The 15,734-nt window shown below is 53.0% G+C and overlaps 1 protein-coding gene across 1 annotated transcript; it reads left to right on the top strand.

The window, feature by feature from the left end:
- Positions 1-473: 473 nt before the first annotated feature.
- On the top strand, positions 474-11,878 carry MCM3 (minichromosome maintenance complex component 3). Its single transcript, XM_042803613.1, has 17 exons — positions 474-674; positions 1,041-1,153; positions 2,424-2,632; positions 2,930-3,060; positions 3,734-3,972; positions 4,365-4,473; positions 5,207-5,360; positions 5,881-6,012; positions 6,908-7,116; positions 7,630-7,804; positions 7,978-8,104; positions 8,403-8,553; positions 8,724-8,864; positions 9,092-9,195; positions 9,631-9,713; positions 10,081-10,156; positions 10,398-11,878. Exons 1-17 carry the CDS (start codon positions 594-596, stop codon positions 10,594-10,596), a joined length of 2,433 nt encoding a protein of 810 aa, XP_042659547.1. The 5' UTR covers positions 474-593; the 3' UTR covers positions 10,597-11,878.
- Positions 11,879-15,734: the final 3,856 nt, after the last annotated feature.

Raw genomic sequence — 15,734 nt, 5'->3', positions numbered from 1 at the left:
GCAGCCGGTTACGTTTTCTTCTTTCAGCGCCCCGGGACTTGCGGCTTTTGTGCCTTCAGCCCCAAAATCCTGCACTCCCGTCGGGTCACGGAAAAGGGAAAAGCGCCGCCCCAGCCTTTGGGGCCAAACCACCCGGAAACGGAGCTCTCCCAAAACGCAACAGAAAAATAAAAATTAAAATAAAAAAATAGTTTGGTTTTGTTTATTTTTTTTTAATAAAATGTTTTGTTTTGTTTCTGTTTTTCAGCCGGTCGGTGATTTCCAGGCGCTGAGGCTCAAATGCGGGACGGAACCACCCCCCCCCCCGCCGCACCCCACGCGAGATCAGGGGAAGGCGTGTCCCCGCCCCCGCTCCCCTCCCCCCCTCGCCGATTGGCTGGCATTGCGTCGCGTCACGGGCGCGGGGCGGTGCTGCCCAATGAGAAGCGGGAGGGTGGGCGGGGCTCCCGCTGGGTGGCGGGAAAAGCGCTCGGTTTTGGCGCCAAGCGGGAGCGGGCTGGAGCGCGGGGGCCTGGCGGGTTTCTCTCGGTCTCGTTCCGCCTTTTCCCCACGCAGCCGCGGGATTTGCGCGGCCCCCCCGAGCGGCAGGCAGCATGGCGGTGCCGGCGGGCGGGCTGGAGGACGCGGAGCTGCGGGAGGCGCAGCGCGATTACCTCGATTTCCTGGACGATGAGGTCGGGGGACTCGGGTGCTGCAGCTCCACTCCCCCCCCTCCCCCCCCCCCCCCCCGCCGCCACCCCCCCCCCCCCCCCCCGCCGCCACCCCCCCCCCCCCCCGCCGCCACCCCTCCCCCCCCGCCCCTAGAGACTGGGGGGAGCCTGGTTCCTGTGCCCCCCTCCCCAACTTGGTCGGTGGGGCTAAAGGGAGCTGAGCTCTGCGGGAGCCGGTTCATGGGTGGGTATGTCTCAGAGAGGTGGTCATGCAAAGGGAGTTCTGTATTTTATTTTTTTTATTTTTTTTTATTTTTATTTTTTGTTGTGTGTGTGTTTTTGTTTTTTTGTTTTTTTTTTTTAATTTTTTTCTCCCACCTTTTCTTTCAGGAAGACCAAGGGATTTACCACAGCAAAGTCCGGGACATGATCAGCGACAACCAGTACCGCCTCCTCGTCAGCATCAACGACCTGCGGCGGAAGAACGAGAAAAGGGCCAGCCGGTGGGTGTGGGGTGGTGGGGTTCCCTCTGGCACCCTGCCCTAGGTGGGATCTTGAGGGTCCAGCCCTGGTTTTGTGGGTCTTTTGGGGCAAGGAAGGGCCAAACCTTGTCCTGTGCTCCAGGTCTCATGTAAAAGTTTGACCGGTTCTCTTCCCCCATGGCACCCATCCCTTGCAGTCACAGAATCACAGACTGGTTTGGGTTGGAAGGGACCTTAAAGATCACCTGGTGCCAACCCCCCCTGCCCCGGGCAGGGTCCCCCTTCCCCCAGCCCAGGGGGCTCCCAGCCCCGTCCAACCTGGCCTTGAACCCTTCCAGGGAGGGGGCAGCCACAGCTGCTCTGGGCACCCTGGGCCAGCGCCTCACCCCCCGCACAGGGAAGGATTTCTGCCTTACATCTAATGCAAATCTGCCCTTTTTCAGTTTAAACCCATCACCCCTCCTCCTACCCCCACCCCCTGATCCAGAGTCCCTCCCCCCCTCTCCTGTCCCCCCTTTAAGCCCTGGGAGGCCGCTCGAAGGGCTCCCCGGAGCCTTCTCTTCTCCAGGCTGAACCCCCCCAACTCTCTCAGCCCGGCCCCCCAGGGGAGCTGCTCCAGCCCCCCCAGCATCTTCGTGGCCTCCTCTGGCCCCGCTCGAGCAGCTCCGTGTCCTTCTGCTGTTGGGGGCCCCCGAGCTGGCCCCAGCACTGCAGGGGGGTCTCCCCAGAGCGGAGCAGAGGGGGAGAATCCCCTCCCTGGCCCTGCTGCCCCCCCTGCTCTGCCTGCAGCCCAGGGCACGGGTGGGTTCTGGGCTGTGGGCACACATTGCTGGCTTAGTTTTCCATCCGCTAATACCCCCAAGTCCCTCTCTGCAGGGCTGCTCTCAATCTGCTCCTTGCCCAACCTGGATTTGTGTTTGGGATTGCCCTGACCCATGTGCAGGACCTTGCACACTCTTGATTTGGCGAAAACCTTTTGAAGCAAGTTGGGGTTAATTGCACAGTATAAATAATTTCCCTTTTTTAGGATGCTTGGGGATATTTTAGACCAGGCTTGCCTATCTGCTCAGGCACGTGTGAGATTTTTTTTTTTTTTTTTTGAGATGTGATTGGCTTTGTTCAGCACCTGGCTGTTGGTAGCAGTGGACCTGACACATAGCTACGATGGACTTTGGGTGTTTTTTTTTTTCCTTCTTGCTCCTAGTAAACTCATGGAGCACATGGAGGCATGGGAGAAGTGTTGAGGAGGAGGAGGAGGGCAGAACGGGCTGATGGGTCCACATCGTTGCAGGCTCTTGACCAATGCCTTTGAGGAGCTGATCGCCTTCCAGCGTGCCCTGAAGGATTTCGTTGCCTCTGTCGATGCCATCTACGCCAAGCAGTACGAGGACTTCTACATCGGGCTGGAGGGCAGCTTCGGCTCCAAGCACGTGTCACCGCGGACGCTGTCGGCCTGTTTCCTCAGCTGTATTGTCTGTGTGGAGGGCATCGTGACAAAATGTGAGATTAGGGGAAGACCCAGGGGCTTTGGGGATAATGGGTCTGGGTGTTTGCTGCAGAGGGGCTGGAGTCCCACCAGGAGCCGTGGAATATCCTGGCAAACTGGGCAAAGGGAACAGGGGGCTTGGCAGAAGGTCTCGAGTGTTGGGATGGTCTGTGAGCTCAGCAAACCCTTGTTGTGGTTTACAGGGGGTTGCGTCCCAAGTGCAGTTTAGCATTGGAGATGCTGTTGGGAACTGTCTGCTAACAGATGGGTGGGAGATCTCTGTCCCTAACTCCTCTTTCTTCCAACCTCAGGTTCTCTGGTTCGTCCAAAGATTGTCCGGAGCGTCCATTATTGCCCAGCTACCAAGAAGACTATTGAGCGCCGATACACAGACATGACTTCCCTGGATGCTTTCCCATCCAGCTCTGTCTACCCTACAAAGGTGAGGTGAAGTAGCCTTGTGGGAATCATCATCAGGTTCCTCTGGGGAGAACACGCCAGCTCCAAGCCCAGGGCTCAAATCCCTGTGCATCCCTTCTCCCTCTGCCGACATAGCTTGTGGAGTAGAAAGAAGACACATTGCATGTGTGAATGTCCCAGAGAGCTACCAGGAACACGTGAAGAAGGTCTCTGTTGGACACAAGGCCACCAGACCTGCTAGTTCAGATGTTGGTTATGATCTCAGTTCTGCTGTAGCATGTTTTTTTGAGGGGTTGTCAGCCAGTCTTGTTGCTCCTGGGACCTGGGTCAGCCTGGGCATGCCTGTGCTGTCCTGGAGGGTGTATGCTCCCTTGGGTAGAGGGTTTGCCCCATATTTTGGGACTGGATGAACATTTATCCCCATTGTGCACACAGCCTGCTGCATGGTTGGTGCGTCACCACTGCCTGCAGTAGGGACAGGGCTTGGAGAGACCTAATGTTCCCGCAGTGATGGGTGTTGGCAGCTTTAGACTGGGGGGGCTGTGGAGCTGAGGAACCTGATAAAGCAACCTTTTCCAGCAGTCTTGTGTATGTTGGGTGATGCAGCCTGTCTTCTTGCTGCTCAGCTGACCCACCTCTTCTCCCAGTGCTCCTGAAAAATCACACTAGTCTTTTTACTGGTGTTCCTCCTCTAGGATGAAGAGAATAATCCCCTGGAGACAGAGTTTGGCCTCTCGGTCTACAAGGACCATCAGACCATCACCATCCAGGAGATGCCCGAGAAGGCACCAGCAGGGCAGCTGCCACGCTCAGTGGATGTCATCCTGGATGATGACCTGGTGGACAACGTGAAGCCTGGGGACCGCATCCAGGTGGTGGGGACGTACCGCTGCCTGCCAGGAAAGAAGGGGGGTTACACCTCAGGGACTTTCAGGTGAGCCTTCTTTTTTTGTCTTGACTTCAGCCCTCCCATCCTTTTTAGTTGGGTCATGTCCCTGGAAGATGAGATCTGGGGCAGGCAGGTGGCCGTCACAGCTGGGTCAAACATTGGCCTAAATCACTTGCAAGTGGTTTGCACCTTGCTCCTTGGCATCAGTGTGTAGCCGTGAGCTTCAGCTGTGCACAGAGGGTGTTGGATGCTCCTAAAGATCACTGATGGCCCAGTGCAGTTAGATAGAGAGGGCTACAGCTCCTGAAGCTTTCCAGCTCCATCCAGGACTTCCTAGAGCCAACCATGACCCTGTGGAAGTTTTTCCTGAGTTGTTGCTGTGACCCGTAGGCTCTGTGGGCTTTGCAGACCTGATCGTGGCTGTGTCCCTTCTCCAGGACTATCCTCATTGCCTGCCATGTGAAGCAGATGAGCAAAGATGTCCGGCCCCTCTACTCTGCTGCTGATGTGGCCAAGATCAAGAGATTCAGCAGGAGTCGCTCCAAGGTATTTAAATCTTACATCCAGAAGTCAGGCTTGTATCGGATCTTGAGGTTTCAGCTAGAGCAGCTTTAAGGCTTGGCATGTGGCTAAGGGGGGCATCTTGTTGGGTTGCAGGTAAATCTTCAACCCTCTTGTCAGTGTTGCTGGATTTTCTATTCACTTTCTTTGCATTTTCTGCTTAGGTTTTGATTAGGTCCTGTTGTGTTGTGTGGTTTTTTTTTTTTTTTTTTTTTTAATTGCTGTTTCTGTACTGCTAGCAGAGTATCCTTCCTGCCTTCTGGCAGCTCTGCTGTGCATGGCTGTTGAGCAGAGATCTGTCTGTGCTGTGTGTGTCTTGACCCTGCCAGATGGTTGCCAGAGAATTTCCTCTGTAGGAGAAATGCCTCCCTCTTCTCCAAATCCAAAACCAGAATGAGTTGGGGGGGTCTGTCCCAGCCTGGTCTTATGCTCAGACCTTTGCTTAATAGCATGGAAAATAGAAAGCCATGCTTTCACAGGTCTTGCTGCTTCCAGTGTTCGTTTGGGTGACCATGACAAGGTGGTCTAGAACTTCAGAGCCCCATTCAAAGAAAATTCTGGCAAATGGTCTTTTCCTTTCTAAGTAATTTTCATCCATGTGATTCTGTGGTAGGAATAAGCTCCTTTTTAGTGCTGAAATGGACTTGTGGAGCATTGCTCCTTGTTCTTATTTGCTATAGTCCATCTGATGGGCTGTGCTTTTCCTCTTTTGCCTTAGGATATCTTTGATCAGCTGGCAAAATCCTTGGCTCCCAGCATCCATGGCCATGAATACATCAAGAAGGCCATTCTCTGCATGCTGCTCGGAGGTGTGGAGAAGGTCCTGGAGAACGGGAGCCGCATTCGAGGAGACATCAACATCTTGCTGATAGGTCTGGAAAGGCTAAGCAGAGACACCCTCGGTTGGTGTTGTCAGGGGGTGAGATGAAGGAGCGTTTTTCTGGGCTTAGTTTCACAGAGTAATTAAGGTTAGATGGGTCTTCTGGAGGCCTCTGGTCCAAGTGTGTTTGTGGGGTAGATCCAGTGTCAGTGGTAGATCAGATTGCTTTGGGACTTAAATGGTTGTTTTTGAACAACTCCACGGATGGGATCCCATGGCCTCTGTGGGCCACTATCCTGGTGTTTGACCACCCTCAAGGTTTCTTTTCTACCATCCAGTTGGGTTTTCCTGTCTTCCAAGTTGTCCCCATTGCCTCTGGTCCCATCACCATGCACCTCTCCACTCTATCTCCATCTTCTCTCTTTCCTCCCATCGGGTCACAAAGGAAGGCGAGATCATCTGATCACCTGATTTTTCTGTCCCCTTTCCCCACACCCCCACACCAAGGAGCCCCAAACTGGACACGGTTCCAGGTGGTGTGCTGTTCCTAAAGGTGGGCTTCTCTGTTGCAGGAGACCCTTCTGTTGCCAAGTCTCAGCTGCTGAGGTATGTGCTCAGCACCGCGCCCCGCGCCATCCCCACCACTGGCAGAGGCTCCTCTGGCGTTGGCTTGACTGCTGCTGTCACCACGGACCAAGAGACTGGTGAGAAGTGGGCTGGTTCCCAGTGGGAGCTGTCAGAGGGATGCTTGTCAACACCTGGGAGGGTCTCTGCAAGATCCAGGGCTGCTGCTTGTTCTACAGTGACACTTGCAAGACTTGTTCCATTCAGAAGCTTTATGGCAACGATACTGATGTTTAGGGGTATTTTCTCCACCTCTGTTAGGTGGTGGTCTTCTCCGCTCCTCTCCTACTTGGCTCGCAGCAGCCTGGATCTTGTCTTCCTCATGGGCTTGTTCCTCATCCTAAGTGTCCTCCTGCTGTCAAGTTGGATAGGAGATGGGCAACCCTGAAGGGTGCTGCTGCCCTTCGAGGCTTAGCCTGGTCACAGGGGTGGTGCTGTGGTGGAGGGGGATGGGGAGATGGCAGGAGGGGGATGGGGAGATGGCAGGAGGGGGATGGGGAGATGGCAGGAGGGGGATGGGGAGATGGCAGGAGGGGGATGGGGAGATGGCAGGAGGGGGATGGGGAGATGGCAGGAGGGGGATGGGGAGATGGCAGGAGGGGGATGGGGAGATGGCAGGAGGGGGATGGGGAGATGGCAGGAGGGGGATGGGGAGATGGCAGGAGGGGGATGGGGAGATGGCAGGAGGGGGATGGGGAGATGGCAGGAGGGGGATGGGGAGATGGCAGGAGGGGGATGGGGAGATGGCAGGAGGGGGATGGGGAGATGGCAGGAGGGGGATGGGGAGATGGCAGGAGGGGGATGGGGAGATGGCAGGAGGGGGATGGGGAGATGGCAGGAGGGGGATGGGGAGATGGCAGGGCAGGAGATGCGTGGGGCTGCTGAATGGTGGTTGACACCTTTTTTTTTTTTTTTGTCTTTTTTTTTTTTTTTTTTTTGTCTTTTTTCTTTTTCCCCGCCGCCACCCCATCCCAGGCGAACGGCGCCTGGAAGCAGGAGCCATGGTGTTGGCTGACCGAGGGGTGGTGTGCATCGATGAGTTTGACAAGATGTCCGACATTGACCGCACGGCCATCCACGAGGTGATGGAGCAGGGCCGCGTCACCATCGCCAAGGCCGGCATCCACGCCCGCCTCAACTCCCGCTGCAGCGTCCTGGCGGCGGCCAACCCTGTCTACGGCCGGGTGAGTGCTGATGTTTTCCCGATCCCTTCCGCGGGGAAGGATGCTAGGAGGCGGTTGGTAAAACCCCAGAGCTCCTCCCAAACCAGTGACTTGGTTCTTGCTGGGACCCAGGATCCATGAGGCAGTGAAGACCTGGTTGGTTTGGTCTCTGTTGCTGCTCGTGGCCCTCCTGCAGGAGAGCGGGGCTCGTGGGATTTTCCACCCTGGCTTGGTTCTGTCTGGGTGTCTTGGGGCGGCCCAGTAGACCATTATCCAAGTGACCAGCCTAAGTCTTGGTGTTTGATCTGGGACCATAAAAAAATACATGTTTTCCTTGCAAATGAGAGCTACGTCTGCCTTCCAGGATAGAGGAAAATAGGCCTTACTGTGGCAGTAGGCTGGGTTTAGTGTGGTGTCTGCCTGCCTGGACATCCTTCCTTCATGGCCTGGCCTGAGGTGGTCCTCCCAGCCTCCCTGGCAGCCAAGCCTGGCCCATGAGGGTCTCCTGTAACCTCTTATATTGTCCTCTTGCAGTACGACCAGTACAAGACACCCATGGAGAACATCGGCTTGCAGGACTCCTTGCTCTCCCGCTTTGACCTGCTCTTCATCGTGCTGGACCAGATGGACCCCAAGCAGGACAGGGAGATCTCGGACCACGTCCTGCGGATGCACCGCTACCGCAAACCCAACGAGCAGGACGGGGATGGTGAGTCACTCTTAACTGCAACCTCCTGCTGCTCAGTCCTGTCCTCCCTTGGTGGGTTGTCACCCTTTGGTGGCAGCTCTTTGGGTTCAGCATCCCTGGCTTTGTTGAAGACTGCTTTTGGATGTTGATCCAGAGGCTAAAAGAGTATTTTTTTGTGACTATTCCCTCTCCAGCCATGCCCCTGGGCAGTGCCGTGGAGATCCTGGCTACGGAGGACCCTGACTTCATGCAGGAGGAGGAACAGGATCTCCAAGTGTATGAGAAACATGATGACCTCCTGCATGGGCCCAACCGCCGCAAGTAAGTCCTTCATCCCACATCCCCTGGAGCTCTCCAGGGGTTTCCAGTGCTGCGAGTTGATGGGTTTGGCTTGAATATCCAGGCAGTGGCTGATGGCTGGTGCCAGTGATGCTCTAGATGGTCCATGGGACGGTACTTGGTACCTCTCATACTAGCTGCAGGGGGGAACATGTCCTGGAGCTGAATTCTCTGTGTGCCTGGATGCCCACAAAGAATAAAAAGTGGGAAGCCCACTTCTGCAAACACCCTTTGTCCGTCCCCACCTTGGAGGTCACGGGTGTGCATGGATTCCCTGCAGGGAGAAGATCGTCAGCATGGAGTTCATGAGGAAGTACATCCACGTAGCAAAGATGATTAAGCCCGTCTTGACCCAGGAGTCAGCAACCTACATAGCAGAGGAGTACTCCCGCCTGCGCAGCCAGAGCCAGATGAACTCTGACATTGCCAGGGTAAGCCCTGGGAGAGCAGCTCCCTCCTGGGACAGGAGGAGGGAAACTGAGGCACAGGCTCCCCATTCTCCTCATGTGTGTCTTCTACCCTGGATGTGACACCTCTTGGGGAGGTGGGATGCTGTGATGAGGGTCAGCCCTCGCAGAGACACCTCCCTCTGTCCCCCCAGACCTCTCCTGTCACAGCCCGTACCCTGGAGACCCTGATCCGCCTCTCCACGGCCCACGCCAAGGCCAGGATGAACAAGACTGTTGACCTGCAGGATGCTGAGGCAGCTTTGGAGCTGGTGCAGTTCGCCTACTTCAAAAAGGTGTGTGGGGGGAAGGTGTCCTGTGGCTTCTGGGGGGGTCCTAATATTATTATTGGAAGGGTTGGGTTTGGTGCGGGCTAAGCACCCTGGGCTGCTGGTGGGGTCCTTTCCTGTTGATAATGTGGGATGAGGCCACTGTGGTGGGATCTTGGATCCCTTTGGATTGGTCCCCTAAAGGCAGCTTGAGAGGAAAAGGGGTCAGAGTCCGTCCTGTCTTTGCCACACAGGTGTTGGAAAAGAAGAAGCGCAGAAAGCAGGCGGAGGATGACTCGGAGACTGAGAAGGAGGAGGATGAGGAGTCACAGCCCAAGGAGGAGGGCAGGATGAGGAGGTAGGAGCTGGAGCAGAGGGGGCTGAGATGTCATGCAAGGGGCACTGGCCTTTCCTGAGCTCACGGCAGGCAGTGCTGGCCTTGGGGAAGTAAATGATGAGGGTGGTGAGACACAGAGAAGCTATGGATGTTCCCTCCTTGGAAATGTTCAAGGCCAGGTTGGACGGGGCTTTGAGCAACCTGATCTAGGAAAAAATGACCCTGCCCATGACAGGGGTGTTGGACTAGATGATCCTACCCAAACCATTCTGTGATCTTCGGGGCTGGTGCCAGCTTGGGTCCCGTGCCAGGGGTTTGTGGCTGGAGGGTGGCTTACCTGTGAGCCACAGGTACCCTGCATGGTCTTGGCCAGATGTCTCCAGGATCTCAGAATTTGAGGGGAGGAGGCCTGTGGTTTGGCTGGAGCAGGAGTGACCTCTTCTTCCCCCCACCCAGGAGAAAGAAGGCACGCACAGGAGGCGAGGGGGACTCCTATGACCCGTATGACTTCAGTGACGCCGAGGAGGAGATGCCAGAGGGTGAGTCCCTGGGGTTTTGGTGGCACTGGGCTCCCAAGGGTGCTGCTGCCTTCTGCCCTGATGAGTCTGCACACCCTGGGGAGCAGCGATGCCTTGGGGGGTGACTCAGGGTCCCTGGTGTGGTGTGACACCATCCAGCCCCATGAATCAAGATGAATTCTTTTTTTTAAACTCTTCATGGCTGTGTGGGACAGTAGAGTTAGTATTGCTGATTTTTTTTTTTTAATGTCCACTTCCAAACTGCTGCAGAAGTAACAAAATTGGGAGGGAGTTTGGCATTTTTCACCCTATCCTAAAGCCAAGGCCTTCTGCTCTCTGGGTGTTTGGACACTTGGGAGGCTCAAGGTAACTCTTCCTTCTGCTCCAGTCCAGGCACACACTCCAAAGACACCCGAAGCCTCGGCTGCTGGCGAAGCAAAAAAACTGGAGTTGGCTGAGCCAAGGTGAGTGGGAGCTGGAGAAGGCATCTCTCCCTCTGTTTCCCACCCCAGCCTGGTGGGTCCAAGCTGTTGTCCAATGTTGGAGATGCATCTGTGGTGGGTGATCCCAGCTCCAGTTTCAGCTTTCCTGCTGGATGCCGCTTCTGGAATGGGGAAAGGTTGAGGCATCCTGGGCTGGGGAGGAAGGGGAGGGGGTTGGGGGGCATGTCTCCAAGAGTGATTAATTCTCCCCTTCACTGGCCAGGTTGAAAGCGTTCAAGGCTGCTCTCCTGGAGGTCTTCAAATCTTCCCATGCCCAGTCCGTGGGTCTGAAGAACGTGATGGAGTCCATCAACCGTGACAACGCTGAGCCCTTCTCACTGGCAGAAGTGAGGGTGGCGCTGGCCCACATGCAAGATGACAACCAGATCATGGTGTCTGATGACATTATCTTCTTAATCTGAGCCTCTGGACAGAATAACCCAAGTTCTCATGGACTCTCAGCCTGGAGACTCTTTGTGTTTGCCTTCAACTCTCTCCTGAACACTTCATCTGGCTGAGTTGAACTTGGGGGAGCTCAAGTCTCTGCACTTTACAGTCCTTCCTTGCTGTGCATTGCTGGCACCAAAAAAGCCAGGAGCTCTAGAAGCTTTCTTACTGTTTCTGCCTCCAAAACGAAGTATTCAGGAAGAGGTTTGTTTCTGCAAGAAGCAGACAAAAAACTTAGGTGCAAATTTTCAATGTTCTTCATGTATTGTTTTTAGCTTTGGTGGTAATAGTTCCAGCCTTTGAATAAAAAAATCTGAATTTAGAAATCCAACATTCATTAGCAGTGGTGGTTAAGAAGTAATATGGGAGCTCCACTGTTGGTTAAACTTTAATTTCCTATCCCCCTTTTTTTTTTTTCCTTTTTCCCCAATTACGTAGCCTAGATTTTCTTGTCTCACAAGTAAAGATGCCCAATGACTGTCCTGTTGGCTGTGACCAGCCTTTCTTTTTTTTTTTTTTTTTAACTACCCACCTTGTAGAAGACAATTTCTGGTGATGCGGGGGCAAATGTAGTCCGACCTGCTCCATCACCCATGGGTCAGCTTGATTTCTAGATTTCACAGCCCTGCTGGGAGTTTTGAACCAAAGCAGGTGGGAAGGACCTGGGATACTCAGGGCTGCCAGGAGGACATGTCCCTGGAGCAGGTGGGTTTGGTCTCCAGCTGTTCCTGTTTTCAGTCTGGGGTTGTGCTTGTGTAAATGTAATGGGAGCACCACAAATAGGGGGAAACCTTCTGTAGAAAAGAAAGGTCAAAGCCAACCTGTCTCCCTTGAATGTCCTGCCGGCTGAGCCACTGCGAATCTTCCTACATCCAGCGGAAGGTAACCACAAGCTACTGAGACCATAAAAGCCTTCCTTTGCTTTTGGGGGATTTGTTGAACCATCTTGCTTACTGAGAATACATAGGTAACTACTTTTTGGAGACAGGCTGTTCCTAGAAACCAGTAAGTTCCAGTCAGACTGATTTTGGCTGCTTGTGATACCAGAGCTGTTGAAGGTTTGGGATTTCTTCTAACTTTTTTGTTGTTGTGGTCCTGTTGAGTTTGAGGCTAAGCTTTGGAGAAGACCCTGAATAGCATGGGATGTTTGCTTTTGTCCTTGCCCATCTCCAGCCACCTGCATGGTTCATGTGACCTTGTTCCTTAATGCCATAGATGTTTTTGAATAATAAAAATATCTAAATACTGTTTCCCCCATGGCTTGTTGCTCACTTGGGTTTAAACTGTTCCCACTTCTGGGGATGCAACTCTCTGCTGCTACAGAAAGCCTTCAGGCAGCTGCCTGCCCCTTGGGGCTCAGGGATGGGGCTCAGACATCCTTCCATGACTTTGTCTCAGTGGACCAGGCCCTTGCAGAAATGCCCTTGGGGTGGGTGGGTAATAAATGTGGGCAGCTCCTGCGTGTCCCGCCGCAGTTATGTGGCCTCTGCCCACCTGGAGCTACACATCCCAGTTGCTAAGATATTTTGGTAGCATCTCATGGCACGAGGAGGCAGGGAAGGTATTTTTCTCCTGCAGACAGACCTGTTGAATTGTAAAAGCCTGATTCCTGAGCTCCCCTCATCCAACACAGCTGTGGCAGCAAATTATCAGGTTCAGAGGAGATTTTGCATGTTTGCAGCCTCTTAAAGATCTCTGCTTGGATGTATTGCACTTGTGCTGAGTGACCTCAGACCTATGGCCAGCACCCGGCTCGTAAAACTGCAAAGCTTTGTGAAGGCGAGTTAAACACACAGATGGGCAGAGTTGTTCTCTCTCGGTGGTTTTATTATGCAGCTCTGGTCCTGAGCTTTGTGGGACTGGGAGGGAATCTGAGCCAGCACACTCTGCTCCTGCATGGCCACCACCATGGTGACTCCGTGCCACAAAGCCCCTGGACAGGAGCAATGGGCCAAGCGTACTCAGCTGCCTTTTTCAGGGTGTAGGTGGTGTTTTCTTACCAACACATTAACAGAGAAAGGAACCAAACTTTTTCTTCTGGAAAGGTGCTTGATTGCTTATAAAAAGTTACCCAGTAATTTCTGCAGCTCTGACTTTGCATTATAGGAGTGGGGATACTCTCATCTCCTTCCTCTCTTCCCACTTCTGATTTTTGGAGGCTGTTTCTCTTCCCAGGTCACACTGGGGAGCAGTGAGAGCATTTGGCAAGAGTGGTTTTTTGGAGTCACCTCCTTTTCTCTTTCTGCGGAGGCTTTTGTGTTTTCCCTGCCCTTGCAGCTGGGGAACTGCTAATGTTGTATTTCCCATGACAAGACACCAGGAGGAGCTCCAAGGTAGGTAAATCTCGGGTTTATTTTACTAGCCTATTGCCTAGGGTGGTAGGATGTAGCTACCTACCTTCTCCGTGTGCTGGTGGTCACCTCGGTATATCCTTTGCAATTTCTCAGGCCCTTGGGAGAGGCGTCTTCGCTGATAAGGGAAAAGCAAATCCCTGATCCTTGGAGAGGAGCTGACTTGGCTGATGGGGCTGTAGATGGTTCAGAGCTTGTGGGACAATTGGTACGGAACCGTGGATGGTGAGCAGAGCATCTGGTTGGCAGCCACCAGGTCCTCCAGCACCCCTGCTCCTGAGTGGAAGTGCAAATCCCTGTCATACGAGGGGGCAGGGACAAGTCTGTGCCAAAAGAGCTTGTAACTCAGTAGATTGGGAAATGGAATGCAGTAGATAGAAGCTTGTGAGAAGCACCACAGAGGCTGGGAATGCCTAGGAAGGCAGCTTCTTTGTTCAGCTGCTCTTTGGCCATCCCAGGCTATGTTCAGACCGAAAAAAGGTGCCCTTGAGTGTTCCCCATGGGGCTCTGCTTTGTGTAAACAAGTGCGTGGCTTCTTTGTTCCTGCCAAAAGCAGTCAGGTAAGAGTTGCCATGGGAGGATCAGTGGATCATGGTGGGAGTAGGTGGAAAGAAGTAGACAAAGGAGCAGCAGCATCTTGCTGTCCGCATTAAGAAAATTGTCCTGGCAGTGAGTGGTCAACTAACCCTACAGATGGAAGTCCTGGACCTACAAGTCCCAAAAGCAGAGATTCTGTGCTTCATTTGTGCTGATGGAAAAGCACTGATTGAAAGTTCCAGCCTGGATGAAAATTATGATGGAATTCATGATACTTAGAGAAAAAAAAAGAAAAAAGGAAAGAGACCATACAATAAAGATTTCAATCCTCAAGAAATCTGGCTTGAGTTAAGTTAGGGATTCAATAAGGAAGATTTCAGCAGAAGACAGCATGAAAAAGATTTTCTATATCTTGAAGAAATAATATTATATGCAAACTGGGTGAAATAAATTTTGGATTCCTTTAGGTTGTGATTCATTCAATACAGATGGGACTAAGTCTGAGCATCTGCAGGGTTAAGATTAATAAAAGACTGTGGTCTAAAGGTGCTTATTGCTTCCCACTGAGTCTAAAGCAAGCCTAAAGTGCCAAGCTCATCTCCACCGTGTCTTGGTTTTGGATGACTGAGATCAGTTGAACTGAACCAATATATTGGATATCTTCTGGGAAGATTGTCGTGGTTTGAGCCTGGTTGGCAGCCAACCACCACGCAGCCACTCTCTCTCCCTTCTCTTCTGGCAATAAGAAGGGAGAGGGAGCCAGGCTTGGGGTTTGAGATAGGACTGGGATGGGGAAAAATTCCCCTTTATGGTCACGAGTAAAAGGCAGACTCGTTAGGGGAAGAAAAAAAAGAACATACATTTGTTACAGACACTAACAACATGTAACAGAGTAGGACAGTGAGAAGCATTGCCACATCTTGAGAACACCTTCCCCCCACCCCTCCCTTCTTCCCGGGCTCAGCTCTGCTCCCGATATCTCTACCTCCTCCCCCAGTGGCACAGGGTCAGGGAATGGGGGGTGCAGGCAGCTCTGCCACTTTCTTCATCTTTGGTGGGGGGAGCTTCTGGAACTTCTTCTCCCTGCTCCATCGTTGTCCCCTTCTCACAGGAGACAGTCCTCCACAAACTTTCTCCAACATGAGTCCCTCCCACGGGCCGCAGCGTTCCCCACAATGCTCTGTCGTGGGTCACCCCCACATGCTGCAATTTTCCCAACACTGAACTACAACAGCGGGGGCTGCTTTTCTCACAGGATCCTGGACTCCTTTGGCACAGCCACCTTAAATGGCTGTATGAGGCCCCTCACAGGCCACAAATCAATGTCTGCTCCACCGTAGATCTTCATGGGTGGCAGGGGGGGGCCGCCCTGCCATCTCACCACAGGATACAGGGGGGTCTCTGCTCCGGCACACCTCCCCCCTCCTTTCTTCCTCCGTTCCTCCACTGACCTTGGTGTTCATGCAGCTGCAGCAACTCCTCCTCACCGGTCCGGCTGCTCCTCACCTGGTCCCTTCTTAAATACGTTATCACAGAGTCACAGCTGATTGGCTCAATTTTTGAGCAGAGGTGGAGCTGACTTGGAACTGGGGAAGCTTTGAGAAGCTTCTCACAGGGGGCTGCCCTTATAGCCCCCTCCCCTGCCACCAAAAAACTCCACCACTCGCTTAAACCCAGGACAGAGATCTTGGAGGATGGGTGAAGAAAACTGGAGAGAGAAGGTGTGGGAAGAAAAAAAAAAAAAAAAAAGTGGGAGAAAGAAAAGGAGAAACTAAGGAAAGCCATATTTTCCCGAAAGGTGCAGTGACACATAATCAAGTAAAAGTTGTATCACAATAAAGTAGCAGTGAAACTACAAGGTAAATCATGCCAAGGCATCCTAATGCTGTTCCTTGACTGGTAATGGGAATTTGTGGTTAGGAGGTGAACTGTAGGTATGTGTTATCTTGGTGTTATTAAGCCTTCTGATACAGCTGTATGTAAGTCTCTCATAAGCATGCTAAAAAAGGGGTCTAGACATGAAATTATGAGGTGGTGGGCAAATACTTGCTTGGAAAAGTCCTACTTGAAGAGTAGCTGTGTTATGGGGAGGACGAAGAGAACAGGATTTCCACAGGGGTTTGTCCTTGGTCCGGCACTGGTCACCCCTTTGATTAACAGGCTGTGTAAGGGAATGGAGTATCTTCCTACTAATATTGGCAAGTGATGGCCGATTGGGAGCGGCC

This window comes from Tyto alba, unplaced genomic scaffold (assembly GCF_018691265.1).
Source record: "Tyto alba isolate M040663 unplaced genomic scaffold, T.alba_DEE_v4.0 Super-Scaffold_40, whole genome shotgun sequence".
NCBI classification, from domain to species: domain Eukaryota; kingdom Metazoa; phylum Chordata; class Aves; order Strigiformes; family Tytonidae; genus Tyto; species Tyto alba.
Note: the sequence above shows the minus strand (reverse complement) of the source record. Positions and strands in the feature narration are given on the sequence as shown.

Coding starts and splice junctions, on each gene's coding strand:
- MCM3 (XM_042803613.1), top strand. CDS start 594: ATGGCGGTGCCGGCGGGCGGGCTGGAGGACGCGGAGCTGCGGGAGGCG. Junction 4,474..5,206: donor TCAGCAGGAGTCGCTCCAAG/GTATTTAAATCT, acceptor CTTTTGCCTTAG/GATATCTTTGATCAGCTGGC. Junction 10,157..10,397: donor CTGGAGTTGGCTGAGCCAAG/GTGAGTGGGAGC, acceptor TTCACTGGCCAG/GTTGAAAGCGTTCAAGGCTG.